General features: G+C 42.8%; 1 protein-coding gene across 8 annotated transcripts in view; it reads right to left on the bottom strand.

The window, feature by feature from the left end:
- SPATA13 (spermatogenesis associated 13) overlaps window positions 1-19,248 on the bottom strand; it is a 161,054-nt gene that overhangs the window by 19,147 nt on the left and 122,659 nt on the right. For 5 of the 8 annotated variants that reach the window (XM_027789349.2, XM_055801458.1, XM_027789368.2 and 2 more), the window contains exons 3-4: window positions 14,006-14,368; window positions 10,792-10,936 (exon numbers count right to left, since the gene is read on the bottom strand). In XM_027789349.2, the coding sequence (XP_027645150.2) occupies window positions 10,792-10,936; window positions 14,006-14,368 (508 nt within the window). Of the gene's footprint in view, window positions 1-2,266; window positions 2,481-10,791; window positions 10,937-14,005; window positions 14,369-16,987; window positions 17,572-19,248 lie in introns of those variants that run through there. The other 3 variants (XM_027789386.2, XM_027789364.2, XM_027789393.2) reach the window with 3 other exon arrangements.

The raw sequence follows: 19,248 nt of genomic DNA, 5'->3' as shown, positions 1-19,248 counted from the left end.
CTTCCGCCAGTAAATTTTCTCTTCTTCGGAATTTTCTCATTTAGCAGCTGATGAAACTGAGAAATCCTCCTTTTTGAGGCCAAAAAGCAGAACTACAACCATTATTTATTTAGTTAGTTTTCATCCAGGGGAAATCTCAAAAGACCTGAATCAGAAGGGAAGTCCTCAATGCCATTTCCCACGTGGCAGATGAGAGAGCTCCGGCGGGCCCAGGCTGGGTGCCGTCACACCGTCACATCCTCTACAGGGATGTAACCTCTCCCGCAGCCCCTGCCCTGAGCCAGCTGCTGCCACCTCTCCCACGTGCCAGGGCAGACTCTGCCAGCACCGAGACAGCTATGGGCAGGCTCGAGGGGACAGGGAGCCTGGACTAAGCACAGTGTGACTGCCTGAGAAAAAACTTATTCCCATTGCCTTAAATCACAAAAAGTTCTTGGTTTGACAATTGGACATTTTCTGACCAAAGAAGCAGCTGTGCAAAGAAATAGAGGCCAGCACTAAGATGGGCTTCATCTTATTACACAGCCACATAAACCAAGGGAAACATCGAGTAAGTGACTGTCACTATACACATGCAAATAAACAGTTTCTGTATAAAACTGTAAAACCCGTTTGGGGTACATCACTGAGGGGTAGGTAGATCCTTTTGGTGAGCATCTCTGTACTGGCAGATGAAGGGGACTGGGGACTTGATCTCAGGACCAAGTAATACTGACTGACTTGTGTCCACACTGCTCAGTGCCAGTACATGCCAGTGCCAGCACTTTCAGAGTAGGTTTGTCTTTGAAAAGCCAGCTGTAATGTTCAGACAGATCAGGGGATGAGCTAGTAATCAAGAAGCGTTCATGATCAGTGGCCCAGTGCTTGGATGCACTCTCTGGTCCTTGTTAAGTTATCCCTAGAGACTTAGTCCTATGGCAGTCCCAAGCTGTGAATAACTAGAGAGTCTGAAAATCATACAGTGCTCAAAAATCAAATAATAAAAAATTAAAAAAAGTAAACAAAAATAATTAAAAAAAAATTAGAATGGGCTGCTAGCACTGAACTCCTTTTCTAACAGTTAGTGTGTCCCAGAGAAGTTGCCACACAGACTGCTGAGCATCTCTCTCACTGCCCAGTGCCAGGGAAGGGGCCTTTAAGCAGAGTTACTGAACCTGCCACCTCCACCTAGCAGGCAAGGCTGAGCAGCAGGGCCCTGACCCTGCCTCTCCTCTGCCCTGCTTCAAGCCTGGGTACCGCCTGACTGCTGAGCTCTGAGCTCCGGATGGCTGAGAGTCACCAAGGGATGACTCCTGGCTTTACTCCACACACCTACTCAACTAATTGGCACGCTGTTGCCTAGCCGCTATTCACCTTATCAGGAAAACGCTTCAACCCCCTCCTTATGGGTGCTCATACCATCACTAGCACCTTTGGTCATCTGGGTATTAATTTGCAAGAGAGATCAAAGCTGATTACTACACAGATCCACTAAAAAAACTTGGAAGATCTTTCTTTCCTTTAAAAGTGGAAAAATATGGCATGGTCTTGATGTAACAGAGCATGTTCTGTTCTGTTCTACTCCCCAGTATTTTAACTATATACTCATATTAATGGTGCCTAAGCAGGGAGGATGCAGAATCCCTATTTTAAAAAACCAAGATTTTTTTTCCTACAGACTCATAAATCCGAGCACTCTTCAAATACATTTTGTGAAACTTCTTGAAACTGCTTTATTAAAAAAAAAAAATTCATTACATCAATTTTTAGTTTATAAAGCAACACCCAAAAAATTTAGTCCGAGTGATCCTTTATATACATGTCTACTGTACTATCAGTACTGCCTGTTGGTTTATTCTAGTAACAACAGCACTTCAAAACAACTTAATTCATTTGGCCCCAGATTAAAAATGACTGCAGTTTTGGGACTGGTAACTGTTCATTATTCTGCACCACATCAACAAGCTTACATTGTCTTCATAGTTAGACTCAGGCGAGAAACAGTCACTTGGATTCTGCATCTATTCCTCTATTGTTTACAGGCAGAAATAGCAGAGGTAGGAGCAGACTTTCCTGATCGCACCAACGGGATGCAAAAACTTAAAAGACAGCCTGGAACTGATTCTGATCTCCCAGCAGCTCTGTCACCAGCTCCCATGGATGACATGGTATAAGCATGATCAGAATCAGGCCCCCTGACTGCCACAGTTTATCAGTTCAATCTAAAAACACTGTAAGGGCAGGGGTTGGGGAGGAGAGAGAGAGAGCATGTTCTACTCACACGTACCCATCTGAAGGCTCTCCAGACTCCAAAATCGTGCCATTCCTCCTCTGGCTACCATGCTGCTGTCAGACTTGACCACGGGGCAAAGGTCTGACCTCTAACAGGTGATGCTCGGTCCTACAGGGCTGGTGGAGGATCACAAAGGGCTCCGAGGCACCCACAGCACAGAGCAGCAGCCCTGGCTGCCTCCAGCTCCCGGCTGTGTCTCGGAGGCCGAGCGCGGCTGGGAACTGCCAGCGGCGAGCTCAGCCTGGCCGCTGCGCTGCCGGCTCTCTGACATCATGGGGTGCCCTTAGGGAGGAACTTCCAGAAAAGAAACAAAAACCTGGCTGCCTGGCCCCGGCCATGCTGTGCCTGCAGCCGCCTGCGCCACCCAGACCACTCCCAAAGTGCCTGAACACTGCAAGCCAAGGAGTACATTTGTTTTTTATTAAAGCGGCTTAATGCGATTTCGATCTATATTCAAATGACTGCGATTCAAAGGGAAAGACTACTTGGAAGGGAGCTGGGAGTTCCTTGTATTACAACACTGTTTGGAGTATCGGTCTACCTTTGTTATATTACACAGGCTAAAATTCCAGTAGAAGTAAACAATGACGGTATTTTTTGCATGGCTGTTAAAACTTCTCTTGCTTTGCAGGCAAATGCTGTATCATTATTTAGGGCACAAGCAGCTGAAGTGTTAAGGCTGCAGCAGACCGCTCCCAGGATAAAACGGGAGGGCAGAGGCATTTTTTCACTGAAACTACGAACAGAAAATAGGGAAGGTACCCAAACGATCCAGCTTTCACTGGGACTGACCCAGACAGAGCACAGCTTCATTCACTCCCTATGGGCCAGCATTTATCACCCTTACATCTGCATCTTCTGCAGTGAAGCTGGATCAGTTCCTGCGCTGGAAGCAAAGGCATGAGCTGCCCCCATCAGCGCAGCGCAAAGCCTTCCGCAACCTGCACTTGTACACAGCACTACATTTACAGTTTGGAAAGCTCCATAATCTTTACGGCTCATTCTTTACCTGCAAACTGCGTCGCTCAGCTGAGCCCGTCCTGTAACTGGGGGCTGCCTCCTCCAGGGATGTATTCACAAAACCCTGGAGGCATTTCTGCACACAGTGACCTCTCAACACCCACTGAAATCACATGGTTTCCCCTAGTGCTGCCTCAGACAGAGAAGGAAAGGCCAAACATCGCCCAACAATATTAATGCCATCTTCCTACAAAAATCCAGACTGTGCTGCATTGCTCAGGAGACCAACAGGAATTCTCTTCCGAAACCCCCAAACTTTTCTATTATTTCTTGCTGCAAGGACACTTGGATAGCATAGAAAAAACAAGCCACTGCATATTATATGATGTTTATACACAGCCCCATACATTTTTGTCACACAATTCATTAAAAAAAAACCAGCCCTGCAAACAGAAGTGCCACTGAAGTGCTGATGATCCTGGGACCTGCAAATGAAGGCTTCATGCTTTTAATTAGCCAGAGCACAACCTCTCTGCCACGTCAAACCCCTACCCGCAGTGGAAATGCCAAAGGAAAATGAAATCAAACCCTACACAGCTCTTCTAGAAGACACAATAAAAACCATCACTGAAAAACAGTCATTTGGTTTGATTTTTGCAGAACTGAACGGACAGTGTGCTTTTGCCTGATGACTAACCCAGTGCCGCTGTGGGGTGCTGCCAGTGACAGGGCACAGATCTGGTCTCCCTCTTCGGCGTGGGCACATCTAGCAACTGTGCAGCCACAAACCGAACCACCACAAAAGCACTCGTTTGGGGTGAGCTGGTGGCATGCTCATTTCCTCGCAGGATCACCCAGGGACAGGAGGAGGCGCAGGCTGTCCTCTGCAGTGGCAGTCCACAGTGACCCTGTGCAAATGCATGCCCAGCTGGCTTACCCACTCCATAGGGCACTCTGAAAAGGCTGTGGGTAGCACATACTAAAATACTAAACCTAAAAGCTAGTTTATCTGACTCAAGAAAATCCAATTCTAGATACCCTTCTGGCATCACAGGACCCTCCTCCCTGGAGCAGACCAAAGGTCCCCCCCACCCACTGCTCTGACAGCAGCCAGTAGCAGATGCCCAAGGAAGAACATAAAAATAGATGAGGCATGTAATGGCATTTTTCTGCTGTATTTTCCTAAATTCCAGCTATCTGCAGATCAGAGTCAGATCCCTCCTGGGGCAGAAGAGATATCTTTGTGTTTAATGAACTGAATTTTTCAAACCACTTTCTGAATTTCTGTAAACTTTGGGGATGTGAAATACCATGCATAGCAATTAGTTTCATAGTTTAATTTTATAGTGTGAAAACTATCTTCTATTTTGAACTTGCTATCCAATTACTTAATTTGGTGTCCTTTAATTCTTACATTATCGGAAACAAAAACTATTATCTGTTCATTTTTCCTATGCTAATCAGTCTGTTATATCCCTATTGTCCTTTCTTCCAAGTTGCAGAGCCCTAGCCACATTAATCATTCCTCACACAGAGACACAGAGTAGATTTTCTTGTCCTTTTGCCTTTCTCTGTATGGTCCCCTGTAAAAAAATGCCTTTTGAGGTGGAAAAGAACAGGGAGATGGCCCCCACATACTACAGCAATGGCACAATTGAGCTTTCTGTTTGGTCCTCTGTTCCCTTCCTACAAATTCCTGCCCTTTTATTTACTGTTTTGACTGTTACTATGCAATGAACTGACACTTTAATCTGTTAGGGTTGCAAGATCTCTTCCTGAATTGCAATATCCAGCTCAAAGTCCATTCTTCTGCAAGCATGGCAGGCTTGTGTTCCTCCATGTGCACCACCTTGCCTTTATCAACACCAAATTCACCCACCGCCAGCACAGAGCATTGTGTCTTGGCACTGTCAAGTCCTTCTGCAACGATGTTCAAGCAGTTTTGTGCTTTCACTACCATGAATAATTTAGCACACAAACAAGAATTAAAATTTCATTCTATTCCTCCCTTTCCACATTATTTGTGAAGACACAGAACATCTGATTCTGCTCATGAGCTTTCTCCTTCAGTAAACTGACAGCTTTCCTGCTCTCTTGCCTAGCACTTGTTAAAGTAGGGGAGGATCTTCCGTCTTATCCCAGGCCTCTATTAAGGGACATTTTTAAGAGATCTTGTCAAAGGCCTTTTAGAGATGCAAGTAGCCTATACCTATTGAATCGCCTTGGTCACACCTTCAGTGATTTTTATTAGAAAACTTAATCCATTTGTGGGGCACAGCTTTCCTCTACATAGGGCACACGCACTCTTCATCAAAAAGGTCTGCCAGTCTGTTGATGATACTCTCTGTTACAGCTTCTAAGTCCTAAGTACATTCTTTATATATTCCAGATACTGTTACAGAATCATAGTGGGCTGGTGTGACCCACGGGCAGGGCCCGGCACTGAGCCTGGTTGAACCTCACACCGCTGGCCTCGGCCCATCGGCCCAGCCTGCCCAGACCCCTCTGCAGAGCCTCCTGCCCTCCAGCAGACCAACACTCCCACCCAGCTTGGTGTCATCTGCAAACTCACCGAGGGTGCACTCGATCCCCTCGTCCAGATCAGTGATAAAGATACTAAACAGGACTGGCCCCAATCCTGAGCCCTGGGGAACACCACTTGTGACTGGCCACCAGCTGGATGTAACTCCATTCACCACCACTCTTTGGGCTCGGCCAGCCACCTTTACACCCATCCAAGCCATGAGCAGTCAGTTCTCCAGGAGAATGCTGTGGAGACAGTGTCAAAGGCTTTGCGAAGGTCGAGGTAGACAACATCTACAGCCTTTCCCTCACCCGCTAGGCAGGCCATTTTGTCACAGGAGGTCAGGTTCATCAAGCAGGACCTGCCGTTCATAACCCCATGCTGGCTGGGCCTGATCCCCTGGTTGTCCTGCATGTGCCGTGTGACGGCGCTCAGGATGATCATCAGACTCACTGGCCTGTTTGCTGCATCCCTACTGATACTTCTTTCTAATGGTCATCTCATCGCTGCCTTCCTCCTTGTACTGAGACAGTTTTTGAGGAATGAATTCCATGCCAAGGCAGTAGCTCAGCAATTTCATTCTTAAATCCCTTTAGATGTCTTGGTTTTTGTGATTTGTTACTACTCATTTAGGTCCTCTAAAACTTTTACTGACATTTTGAGACAAATCTTTATCTAATTTAAGCTCAGGTTTTATTTCTCAGGCACAAGGCCTACAAAACTATCTGGTAGTCTACCAGGTTCTCATATTTTTTAAAAAGGTCATAGATTTTGTATCTTTAGCAAACTGTTTCTATGTCCCTGTAGATTTACATCACAATTGCTACAGTTTTGGGGCTTTTTTCTATTTGGATACAATTCAATAATCTGAAGGATGCCCTTTCCCCCTTTTGATAGATTCTTTTCCCCTGTGTTTAATGACAGAACCCTTTCCTGGCATTTCCAAATTCTGTTTTGACAGGTGACATGAATTTGCTCTAAGCATCTAATATGCTGTCCTTGAACACTCTCCGTGCTGCCTGCAAGCATTCAAAACCTTTTTCTGCTCCTTTAAATTATTTTGTTACAAAAGTGACTTCTGACTTTTATTTACTTTCCCTCTTTTAAATTAAAACACATAATGTATTGCATTTTTTAACTCTTCTCATCCCTGCAAGGATATTGGCTCAGACTGCATTATGGACACACAGGGTAAGATTCATTGTTTGTCTTATTTGGTCAATGAACAGCACCCTAAATTATCTGTTTCTTCCAGTCAAGATCACCTAGCCTGGTTTAGAAGTCTATAGTGTCAGATGAGACACATCCTACCCTTACAGAGTAGCTCTTACGTGTAATCCTGCACACACCTAAGGAACGTTCAAGAATTGTGTGCCTTCCTGTAGGCCTCCTCAGTAGCTTCGCTTTTAGCTTCTACCTGACAGCTTCAGTTTTGCCTCCAGTGCTCGCCTCCTGTCCATCAGATCCTCCCTAGCACCCATCTGCCCCACAGCTGTCACGTCACCTCCAGAGCCCCTAGGACTGCCGAGGTGCTTCACCTGATGCATCAGCTGCTCCCAGTACACTGCTGGGTCCTGTCTGCATCAAGCCCAGCTATCTATTTGACTAAATCCCATTATTCACCAGCATAGTTTTTATCTTTTCCAATCAGTTACAAGTCCCATCCTTCAGAGTACCACATAGCCATTATCATCTGGCCCAGAGGCTTTTCTGTCCCCAGCAATACCGGGACTGTGGTAGTGGATTTCATCACGCCCCTTCAGGTCCTGTCCACGAGTCTTTCTGGCCCCCTGAGCTTTTCAGGCACTTTAGTCACAGAACACAACTGCCATGGAGCTGCCTGCAACATCAGATATATTCCACCCACCTCCCGGTAAATCACAGATAGGGCACTCAGTGCAGTAACCTGGGAATTTGCATTTCCTGCATATTGTCCTACTCACATCCTCACTCTTTTGGGGTGGGGGAGCAAGGACAGGGGAGCAAGGAGATGGTAGCAAGCAGGGAACTGTTTTCTCTGGAGAAGTGATTAACACCTTCTGTTTGTTCACTACTATGGTCAATAACCTACTTGGGGGGGAGTTTGTTTATTTGGTCAGTGACAGGGATGGAGAACCTGAAGACCTCACCCCAACAGCCAGGTTTTTTGCACCTCAGTTCCTGAGCTGTACTCCATACACACTGAAACCTACTAGGTTACACAACCTTGATGTACTGGAAAAAGCTTGATGGTAGTTTAACGTTGCAGACAAACATCCAGGACAGGATCCTTCTTGATTAAAGACAATTTGTTAATCCATATGCTGGAATCCACATTTGAGTGAACCATCTAAATCAGCAGGTATTGGTCACGAATAAAACAGCTGAGAGTGCAATCCACCTCATCCACAGGCAGTTCCTACTTCATTGACTGCAATGGCTAGGACCTCCGATTAGCTGTTTAATTGTACATACTTGGCGCCATTTTAAGTATTTTGGGTAACCTGCTGGCCTCCAGCTGCCACTGAAGAAAGGAACAGGTCTCTGTCATACCTGCCAGATGCTCAGATACCCCACAAGCACTGGATCCTGGGGAGGGCAACTGAATCAAGCCCTAGTCTTCCTCTGCCTGTAATGGGTGTTCTAACGTTTAACTCTTATGTAGGTACCTACATCTAAACTTAAACTTGAGCTGAATCCCACCCCACCTACTCAGACCTGATCCTATCTAAAGGAGTTCACCATATTCAAGCCCCACACCACAATATGCAAAAAAGATAGGTTAGTTGTTAACATACTTATAAAAATGGCTCTACTGTGATAAATAGGTAACCTCTTTCATATAATTTAAAACTTGTAACCCCTTACGCACAAGGGTAGCTATTTAAGTCTCAAGGGAAGTCCCCCTTATGTCTTGGCTGGTTGTTATTCTGTCTCCTACAGTATGCTGACTTACTGTCTTCTAACAGCCATTTTTCTAAAAATTTACAGCTCCAATTCTATCTCCCATTGTTATAAAAGTAGACATGCAATGTATTAGGCTTTAGCAAGTAACTAAAATAAGATACCACTGGTTTTCAGTGCCTGGGTTTAGAATTTCTTTCTGTAATAAAGGGCTTTTGTGCTATCAAATTTCACTGTACATGAGCAAACAAAAAACTCTCACATGTTCAAAGACAAGGAAATGCTTTGTGACTTTAAGAGAAAAAGGAAAGACATCAGAATGCGTGACACCGGTCACTTTATTATTTTCTGCTGGAGCTACTTAATAGATCTTTGCAACTACTCTCAAACTAAGTCCGTGATATTCCCCACTCACCTTCAGGGCTTTGATTTCAGAAGCTTTCCCTGCTCAACTTCTATGCTTATTGTAATGAGTCATAAGAGTCACATCTAGCATAATCAATATTGCTTTGGTTTCCTTCTCTTGAAGACTGGCAGAAATCTTGCTTTGTATATTTGTCATCCTGATGCTTATGTTTAGGAGACCAGTTATCCAAAAGCTAGATACCTGGAAAGACACTAGTCTCAGGCAGTCGTCCAGGTAACTGTAGGTTAACTGTAGTTTCCAAACATGAAATGCAAAGGATAACTAAAAATAGAAAAATAATTCCTACTCTGTAATACTTAGAGCGTCTTTTCTTTTCAAAACTAGCTCATGGCAAACCTGTTATTCTGTGAGTAGGCCTTCCAGAATCAGGGACGAGGATACCACGTAATCTCAGCAAGGGTCCTGGCAGTAGATGTCTAATTTACCTCGATGTCTAATCTGGATCATTAAGTATACTGACATACATAGAGCAAGGAAACATTCCAGACATGGGTTTTAAAGTAGTTCCCAATATTTTACTAAAATATAAATTTAAAAGAAAATACTAATACTGTATAATATATAATGTAGCTCATTGCTATAGTTACAAATTCTCAAGCCTGTTCCTTGGACAGCACCTTCTGAAGAGAACTGTCACGCTCTATTGAAGACTAGAAAATGCAGTTTTAACATGTTCTTATACAAATGAATTTGTAGTTGAGGGATTTTTTTGAGCAGAATTTGGACATCATTGCAGCTAAAACTTAGTTTAACCATAAAAACCAAGTACTGACTAGTAGACATATGTGTAATTTTAATAAAGAAACATTGAAAATGCTATGTGTTAAATTTTGTACTCCAGTCATGGCAAGCCCTGATCTAGGCACCTTTACTTATTCTCTCCACAGAGAGGCAGAGTGAAGGTTCCCAGCAGTGTTTTGTTCACTATTAACAGTGAAGGATGTTAAGTGAAAATTTGCTTTTATTTCCAACCCCTGGCAGCAAAACATGAATAATTGTTCAGACTATCAGCTGTCTGAAAGAACACAAATAGTATTAAACCCAGGTTCTTCTGGTCCCACCTGTCAAGAAACGTTCCACTAATACTAGATATGACTTTCTATTAACTCAAGACAGCATTGCATGCTAATAGTAAACAATTACAGCAAAAATACATGGGGCACATCGGAGAGTCTGATAAAGGGCAAGGCTTCCAAAAACACAGTCTTTTCCAAGAACCTGTCCATCATGTACTAGAACCCTGGTTGGGCTACACTCAACACTGAGTAAGCAACTGCAACTGCACACAGTTCTCTGAAACAAGCTGCTTAATTATTTAAGGTTTGCCTATCTAGGTAGTTAAGCTGAATGCATAGCAAACATGCAAAAATATGCGTGTGGTGTGGCCATGGTCCAGGTATGAACTCAAGTACATTAGACCTTACTTCCTTCGTATTCTGTTATCATCTTCAGGCAGCTATGTGAATAGAGACCGGAAAATACAGGAGTGTAAGTGGTACAGAAGAATAAACCACAGCAACGTCAAACAGTAGATGCGAAAAGCAAGTTTCACACAAACATAAAAGCTACTAATGAGAAACTCACAAAACAAAGCAACTTAGCTGGAAACTAGTTTGTCACTGAGCTGGTTTGCACCCTTTTGTGTTCCACACTATAATCTACTTCCTGACCAAGCTGGGGTATGAAGTTGAGATCTAGAAAGTTAAAAAGACTTGTCCATCTTACCATTAGATGTTCTCATCTGTCGCCTTCGTCCAACCCGGTCCAGGCCGATCGGGGTACTTTGTGAAAAGGTGAGTGGTCGGAACCTGGCTGAAACAGCTTTGTAAGGGGGTACCTGGTGCACTGGTACGGGTGGCCGTGTTACAGGCTACAGAGAAAACAGGAAAATCCAGTATTAGTAAACCTAAGAGCAAGTCCAACTGAGCAAAACTCAGGTATGAAGTAAGGTTTCTTCAGGTAGTTCAGATAATTACAGGGGCAGCAAAATCCCCTACTTTGAAGTGACTTTGCTTAAACACTGCATACCATATCCACCAGCATCACAGAAAATATTTTATTACATCACAGTGCTCAGTTACGTTAAAAACTCCTTAGCCTTCTGTTATGATCAGACATGCTATATAAACTTTCCTCTTGTAATACTGCATGCCCAAACGCTCTGGGATCTAACCACTTTGAGAACAGCCTGCGCAACGCCAGCTGGCATGGTAAATACACATCTCAAGGGAAACCCAAGGCAAAAGAACAACCAGAAATGCTATGGGTAGAAGTTGTGTTCATTTCCTGGGAAGCTTGCTTTCTGCAAATAAATGTACTGCTTTTAAGTAAAATAAATGTATTTCACAAGACAAAAATCATTTTCTAAATGACCCTCAGCTCTGAAGTTCCCAGGAGTCTCATTAATAGGAGGTAATAAGTTTACCTCTAACTTTATCTAGAAGCCATTTTCTTTAGTTAAATGATTCATTTGCTTAATTACGATTAGAAAACCTACCTGTTTCATTTGCAAATAGAGTCTAATTTTATGTCATCCCTGAACAACTCCCCATTAGCTAGGCTGAATGACCTTGCCTAAACATTCAATATTAAACAACCAGATCTCAGCACATGAACTTCAGAGAAACTCATCTTTAGATCTTCTTTTATCTTTCAGTTGTTACTGTTCATAGGCCCTTCTATCAAGTAATCTAAACCACCAGGGATGGTTTTTTAATGAACTATCTCTTGACACTCTGTTATAAAGCTAATGATTTTGTATTGTTTGAAAACATTTTCTCACACCTAAGCTGTCAGACCAAAACAAAACATAACAAAGAAGTAATTAGCATTATACTTTTCAAATATTCCCGTGGGTTTTCAAAGCTTTTAAGAAAAAAAAAAATCTATGTGAAGATCAGCCTTTGAAAGCCCTACATAAAATATTTCTAGCACACGTATTCCTGCTTCACCAGCCCTTTTATACATTCCAGCTACAAATTTACTTTCTAATATGACAGCCAAAACCCTCAACATATATTGAATATGATTTAACTACAATCTCATCTTTAAACCTCATTTCCTCAGTGCTTTAGCAATATACCAGGATCCTATCACGTAATGGCACCACAAAGAGTAAGTCCGATATATTGCATCAAATAGCTAATAGAAGTGATGGCAATTACTATATGCAAATCACTGTCTGATTAAAAACCAAAACTATTTCCAAGCAACTAAAATTTTCTTGTAAGGCTTCAGTCCAGATCCCTACCCCGGACAGATCTGGGAAGGACATCATTTGGGTTAAAAATGTGCCCCACTGGGAACGCTCCATAGTTTTGCTCTAGACCACAGTGATCCGCGGCAGCATCGGAGCATGGAAAAAGTCAACTCAAATAGCTGCCCTGACGCATGTTCCTCCATTAATAAACTGATGCAATCAAGGCTTGAAGACATATCAATTGGTTTTCAGCAGTAAATTAAGAGATCGGAGTGTTAAATCACTGCCATGGTACAGCAAAGATTATTTGGGCTGCAAATACTTGCTATCCCTTGAAATCCATCTATTATTCTTGAGTAAGATGCCCTAAAATTTATAACAATAATTTTCCACCTTTTTTTTTCCCTCCAAGCTAAATAGTGATAACATTAATTTTAAAGTATCCCAATGATATAGGATTTGAAACTATGGCCTTTGCCTGGGTAAAAGGTTCACTGGCTTCAGTTGGAGTTTTGCTTCAAGAAACATTTTTTCATCAGGGAATTCTAAAGAAAAAATTAGCAATATATAATAACAATGTTCATGTTAAAAATCGCTTTTCAGGGGAGACTGAAAATCCTGGCATTATTTCAGCATTTGATTTCAACTGGGAGAGTACCACTAAACTTCCCAGCAGGAGACTTAGTGGCGTGACAAAGACTAAGAGGATTCAAATTCCATTAATAACCACTAGAACCACACTTTTTTGAGGATGTAAATACTATTCCTTTTTTCTGTTGCTTTACCAGCCTGACAACTGCTTTAAGTGGGAGCCCTTCAGCTTTTCTGTTAAGTGGAAAACACCTGATCAGTGCAATGTTACAAAAGCCTGTGAGTCTGAAGAAGTTCTGTAACCAACTGGAAGATGGGGCCACCACTACCAACACCACAGTTAAGTTCCTCTACACATTGTACCCACTCAGGACTACCTCCAGGGAAAAAGGAATTATTTTTCTTTCAGAAGTTTTTTATTTCTCACTGTTTTGCCTAAGTTAACAGAGATGGCAAGTAAGTATATAGGTACTGCTCAAGTGCTAACTCAATCACACGCTGTTTTCTTACAGGCTTCCTACGTTCATTCCATCAGGTCAATCTAATAGTACATAAACAGACATTTTATTTGTATTGCCAGGTTTTTTAGGTTCTTCCTTTATTTCATTAATTTATCAATCTATTACCAATTTTCTTAAGCAATGTCCTTATTAGTTTTAAGTTTCCTTGCTATGCCAACACCATGATTTTTAACACCATGGCTAATGCCAAAGGTTTTGAACCGGCCTGTTTTTTGAGAATTCGAAACAATTAATGAATAATGTGTATTATCATATTTGTTTGTACTCCCCTGTTCCTCAGGCCCTACACTCTGTAAGGAGACTAAGCACACAGCTGCATTGCACACCAATAAGCTCTTATATACCGATAAGAGACATAATGACCATTCCAAGAAAGAAATAAGGTTCATTTACAATATGGAAAAGATTATCCTCAAGTCAGTTGTCAGTTTTATTCCATGCTGGTTTGTTTTTTAACAACAAGACAAAGTAATTAGTGACCAGGAAAGCAGAATTGTAAGTACACAACGTCAGCTGACAAAAGGGAAGGAAGAGAAGGAAGCATCCGTTCTATTTTCTAGGCTGAAGACAGAGACAAGGAAGTGAAAGGGTCTTTTGCAGTTTGCAGAGAGCACATCTCTTATCTTACTTGTGTCAGCAGACCTTCTATCTCTTCTGCGGGACCACTTCCATAGAAATTGACCCCACCTATTACAGAGATGGGTCTTCTTTTTCGCCCTCTGTGGTAGCCTACTGTCTTGCTTTGGATCACAGACCCGATGGAAGCCAGTCCTGGCTGATTTTCTCCATCCGTACAGTCTGTATTCTGAGATTCCACTGCAACCGCGTCTTCTGGTATAGAGAAACTTCTGATCGACATTTGGCCATAGTCTGAGAGAGGTCTGGGTCGAGATCTTTTTCCAGAGCCCCATCTCCTGGGGGTGACCTTTTGTGTGTCTGCCTTCTCTTCATCCTGGGATGGGGACCTCTTCCAGTGGTCATCAGAAACAACCTTTTTAAATGTGAACAAGTCATATAAGCCACAGAATTTTCTGACATTTGTGAGTTTTTCATATGGCAGATCAACTTAACATTGCTAAAAAGAAAGAGTTACCATAAATACAACAAATGCAACTGGCAATTCAGGAAGACAGTAACTTTGCAAAGAAAGACATCGTGATGCTTGTGCAGAGATAACACTTGTGTTAACACTCAGCCATCAGCACCTCTTAGGCAAACATGACTAGTAATACTAGAAACTCACCTACTACCTCAGCAGTACAGACAGACCATATCATAAACACTGAATTCACTGAATGATGTCTTGGAAAGACAGCTCTGGTGCTCACAGGACTTGTTCCTGTGCACAAGTAACATGTTACATGTAACACCAGTAGAAATAATTCGACCAGCTCACTGTGTTTCTGGACTTACTACCAAGGTCTGTAGTGACAGGACTGATACCAAAACGGCACACAGTAACTGCTCAGAGACAAATTTTGTCTTTAAACAGCAAAGGTATTTATTTCGTGCAACAGTGGGGAGCTAGCCAATTCACACCGGACAAACTAGCTCCCAAAGTTTTCACTGAAAAGTCAGGTATTTTATATGGCTTTCATGAGAGGTTACACAACATCTTTACATACATACTCATTTGATTTTGACACCTAACCATTCCATTCACAATAGGTGGGATCTAGGTGGAGTAGACCTTTCAATTTTCTTTGTTCAGTGATTTCCTGACTTGATGGTCTCCTTATCTCTTTCAGCTGCCCACCTTATCTTTTCTAATTATTCAGAGTACATTCTCAACGCAAACAGCATCACCCAGAGCATTGTACCAAACTCATCCTGACTAATCTTTTTTTTTAAGACCCTGTTCTGTTTCAGGACAAGGGGCAACAATTTTAACCTGAAAGAGGGTAGATTAGGTCAGATATTAGAAAGAAATTCTTTCCTGTGAGGGCGGTGAGGCACTGGCACAGGTTGCCCAGAGCAGCTGTGGCTGCCCCATCCCTGGCAGTGCTCAAGGCCAGGCTGGATGGGGCTGTGAGCAGCCTGGTCTGGTGGGAGGTGTCCCTGCCCATGGCAGGGGGGTGGGACTAGGTGATCTTGAAGGTCCCTTCCAACCCAAACCATACTATGATTTAACTCTATTCAGCAATGAAAATAAACAGCAAGGCTGCAGTTTGACTGCTTGCTGATCCCATGTAACTGTGAGCTAATACCAAAGTGGGCAGTCACCCTCCCTCCTACACTCTCGCTTGGGTCAGATCTAGAGATTGTGCAGCCACGTGCAAATTGGGTGAGCGAGCTCATCCAGTTTCGGAAGGGAGAAGCTAGTTTTCTATATGCTCAGGCAGGTTACAGTCATACTGATTAGGACCAGAGATACATTATAACACAAATACGGGGAAGAAACCTGATGTTTTTAGAGCAAAAGCTTGGAAAATGAGCATATTGTTCCAGTTTAACAGCACACCTGGCTCATGGAGGTTCATGCCTACAGGTATCATAATTGCATTGTTACTAAAAGTTTGGAAATAAAAGCACTTCTTAGAGGGAACATTTTTAAGGATTTCAATGCATTTGGAGTAATACTGCTGTAAACTTTTCTAGCAAAAGCCCCTGCAGTTTTTGAGGAAAAATACTGCACATAAAAATTTATATTCACTTTTCCCTAAAATTTCCAAATTCTCACTGTTTCCTTAGCTTTTCCTGGCTCCTCTTTAAAGAACATAAAAGAAACAGAGAAAGGAAGATGGGTGTTTCTGGGCTGGGTGGGAGCTTGCATGAACACCTGATGAAGTGACTGACTGACAAACTTCAAAGCACTGCTGAGCAAGTGAACCCTGCCCCAGTTCTCATACAAATTATGAACTAATTCTGACTTTTCTAGAAAAAGCAGCCTACTTCTTTACTGGGATATCTTCAGTCTACCCAAGTGCACTTCTGACAATCCTCAAAGTCAGTAAGTATTCCAAAAAAAGAGGGGCAACATTTCGTCTGTCTCTAGCTACATCTTGTTCATCTGTTTCAGACCAGGTGAAAGCGTTTCAAGCATTGCATATTCAAAGCAAACATGCTGCCCAGAATCAGCCTTTCACAATGATGCCTGTGAAATCTTCTGCCACCTTCCTTTCCACCTACTGTTTTCAGCCAAGCCAGTGCAACTCCAATGAGCCTTTTCAGAAGGCTGCCTGATACAGTGGGCAGATTTTGCTTTTATTTGAAAGACAGCTTAAGACAAATTTCACTGTATGGAAGCACTTTAGCTAGTAGGCAGAGTTATTAAACAGTCAGCATTTTAACATGATTACTGCAATTAAGGTATGAAAAACAATCCATGTCACACATTGCTCTACATTCAATTATATCACTTACAGCATGAAATTTATTCTAAATAGAGCACCTGCATAAATTCTGATTTCTATGACATCACCCCTGTCACTCATGCATGCTTCACCTTCTCTGCAGATTTTAGCTCAGGACCAGTTTTAACAGTATAAACAATTCAGCAGAGAGTGATACCCTGGCTGGTGCACGAACACAGCTTCAGTGAAGCTGTCCCTTAAACATAGCCCCTCCGAGGTCAGAGCAGCAAAATCACAGGTTTGATAAACGTTCTTACCTCAGAATCAGACACAGGTAAAGGGTCTCCACATACGCAGAGACTGAGAAAGGAGCTCATGAGAGTCATCTTTTGGTTTTGTCCATAAGAGCTACAAATGTGAGCACACTCTCTGTGTAACCAGTCAGGCGAAGTTTATCCCATGATCCTGTACTTTTAGACTGAGAGAAGGACACGTCACCTGTCATCTCCTAATCTGCTTTTTACACCCTTATCTTGAGCAATAACATTTGCAAAGAGAGGACTGCTTTCCTTCTGCAGCACTCCACCTACAGTAGTGACCCAAATGACAGCCAGATTAATCTCTGCTGTGCAATAAACAATGCTGAAGGACGTGTATTTTTAGAACTGACTTAGCTCTATAAACCATTGAAGAATAGTAACAAAACAGAAAACAAAACCCCCTCATAGCAAAAATCAGAGGAAACCAGACTGATAACCTCACATTCCTCTAAGTGACCTACTCAAGCAGGATCTGATCAAGTGACCTCTTACTAGTAGGAATAAAATATCCAGCACACAACGTATAGGCTCCAGTACTGCAGTCACTTCAGCATAAGTGTGATTCTTGACATCAATGAAAAAATTCTGAAGAAACTATTTTGTTCCATTTGCCACTGGCTTTATACTGGTGCAGCACCGCTGATCCCAAATGGCATTCTGTTCATTAATCCTTTATAGGTGAAATCAGGTTTATGTTACACAATTATTATTGATAACATCTATACATGAGTAGAGATATACATGGCACTTCATATAGGATGAAAATCAAAACGTCATGCACTGACATGCATTATAAGTGTTGTTCAAAAATCTTAAGGGATTTTGAGATTTCTGAGAAGTAAAGGTCTAAGCCAAATCCATACTTGGTTTTCTGAAATTCACACCTGTTAATCTACCAACAGCACAGGATCACCAACGCTAGCAACCAGGATAATTTATCTTGCTTTTTTGGCTGCACTATTAGATTTCTTCTGAAACTGCAGACACAAACAGCTCTACTTATTTATACCAATGCAAATGAATTAATTTTATCTGGACAGCTAGATTCCTACAACAGTATATTAGTTAAAATGTTTTTTAATCTTTTTCCTGACAGCAGTATACCTACCAATACAACCACCTAAAATTAACATTTACTTCGATCCAGGCTACACTTTCATTTGCTATTGTTCCCATGTAATATGTCACTCTTGGGGTAGGATTTAGCTCCAGACTCCCACATCTAAATTCTGATGGCTGCAACGGAGGTGCCTGTATGTTAGCTAGATGTTAAAGCTGTCACTGTAGCCTGTAGAAATCTGTGGTGAAATTTTCTTGCCTGAACACAGGCACCCAGAGCCATGTTCCCAACCTACACGTACCATGCATCATGCAAGTACCTATGGGAGGCCTGGGACATCCAGAAGCAGCCCCTGGAGACAGGGGGAAACAATCAGCACCAAAGCAGCACTGGGTGCTTATGTTCAGGCAATCGAGTTGAGCTCCCAGAGAAGAGCGTCAGCCAAACCTACAGAGCGGATCGCCCAGGCAGCACTACTGGCAGGAATCAGGTGCCAAACCTGAGTGTCGGCAGATGCCGATGGCACTACACCCATGTTCCCCAGTGCGTGGGGAACCTTGCTTGGTCCCCATCTCCTGCTCCAGCAAGGTGCAGCTTCCCCACAAGGTGCTTTCCAGCTGTGCACACCTGTCTTGGATACCTGCCCCTCATCACACGTGCTGCTTTCAGGTGTGCTGTTTTGGGTGTGCTCCCCAGGGCCCCTGACTGCACCAGCCAGGCTACAGCAGGAGCTTTCCTGGGCTGCTCCCAGGCAGACAATGGCACCACGGAGTCCAAGCCCAGCCAGACCAAATCTTTCCTTTGCCTGGGCCCAGACTGATTTCCCAATACAGGCACAGCAGCTTCAAGGACTTGATCGTGACCTCACTCAACCCAACCTGGCACTGGTATGACCCTGTTGCATTTAATGGCACATGACTGCTGTTGGTATTCCCTGTTACTCATTAATACCAATGTAAGCAGCATCAAGTGTTTAACCACTAAAATCTTAGCTTTGCCTTTAGAGCCAGATGAGAGCAAGGCTCTGCAACTATTACTCAAACTACAGTGGCATATTTAATAAAGTCAACCCCCAAAATTGTCTTCAGAGGGAGGGAGTGCTGCCTGAGGAGCATGAGATCTGATTTGTACAGCACTGATAAACTGTTGCTTACACGAAAGCAACTTTTATCAGTGAAATGGCAAAAAAACCTGCCAG

The sequence above is a fragment of the Falco peregrinus genome, chromosome 4 (assembly GCF_023634155.1).
Source record: "Falco peregrinus isolate bFalPer1 chromosome 4, bFalPer1.pri, whole genome shotgun sequence".
Classification (NCBI taxonomy): Eukaryota; Metazoa; Chordata; class Aves; order Falconiformes; family Falconidae; genus Falco; species Falco peregrinus.
Note: the sequence above shows the minus strand (reverse complement) of the source record. Positions and strands in the feature narration are given on the sequence as shown.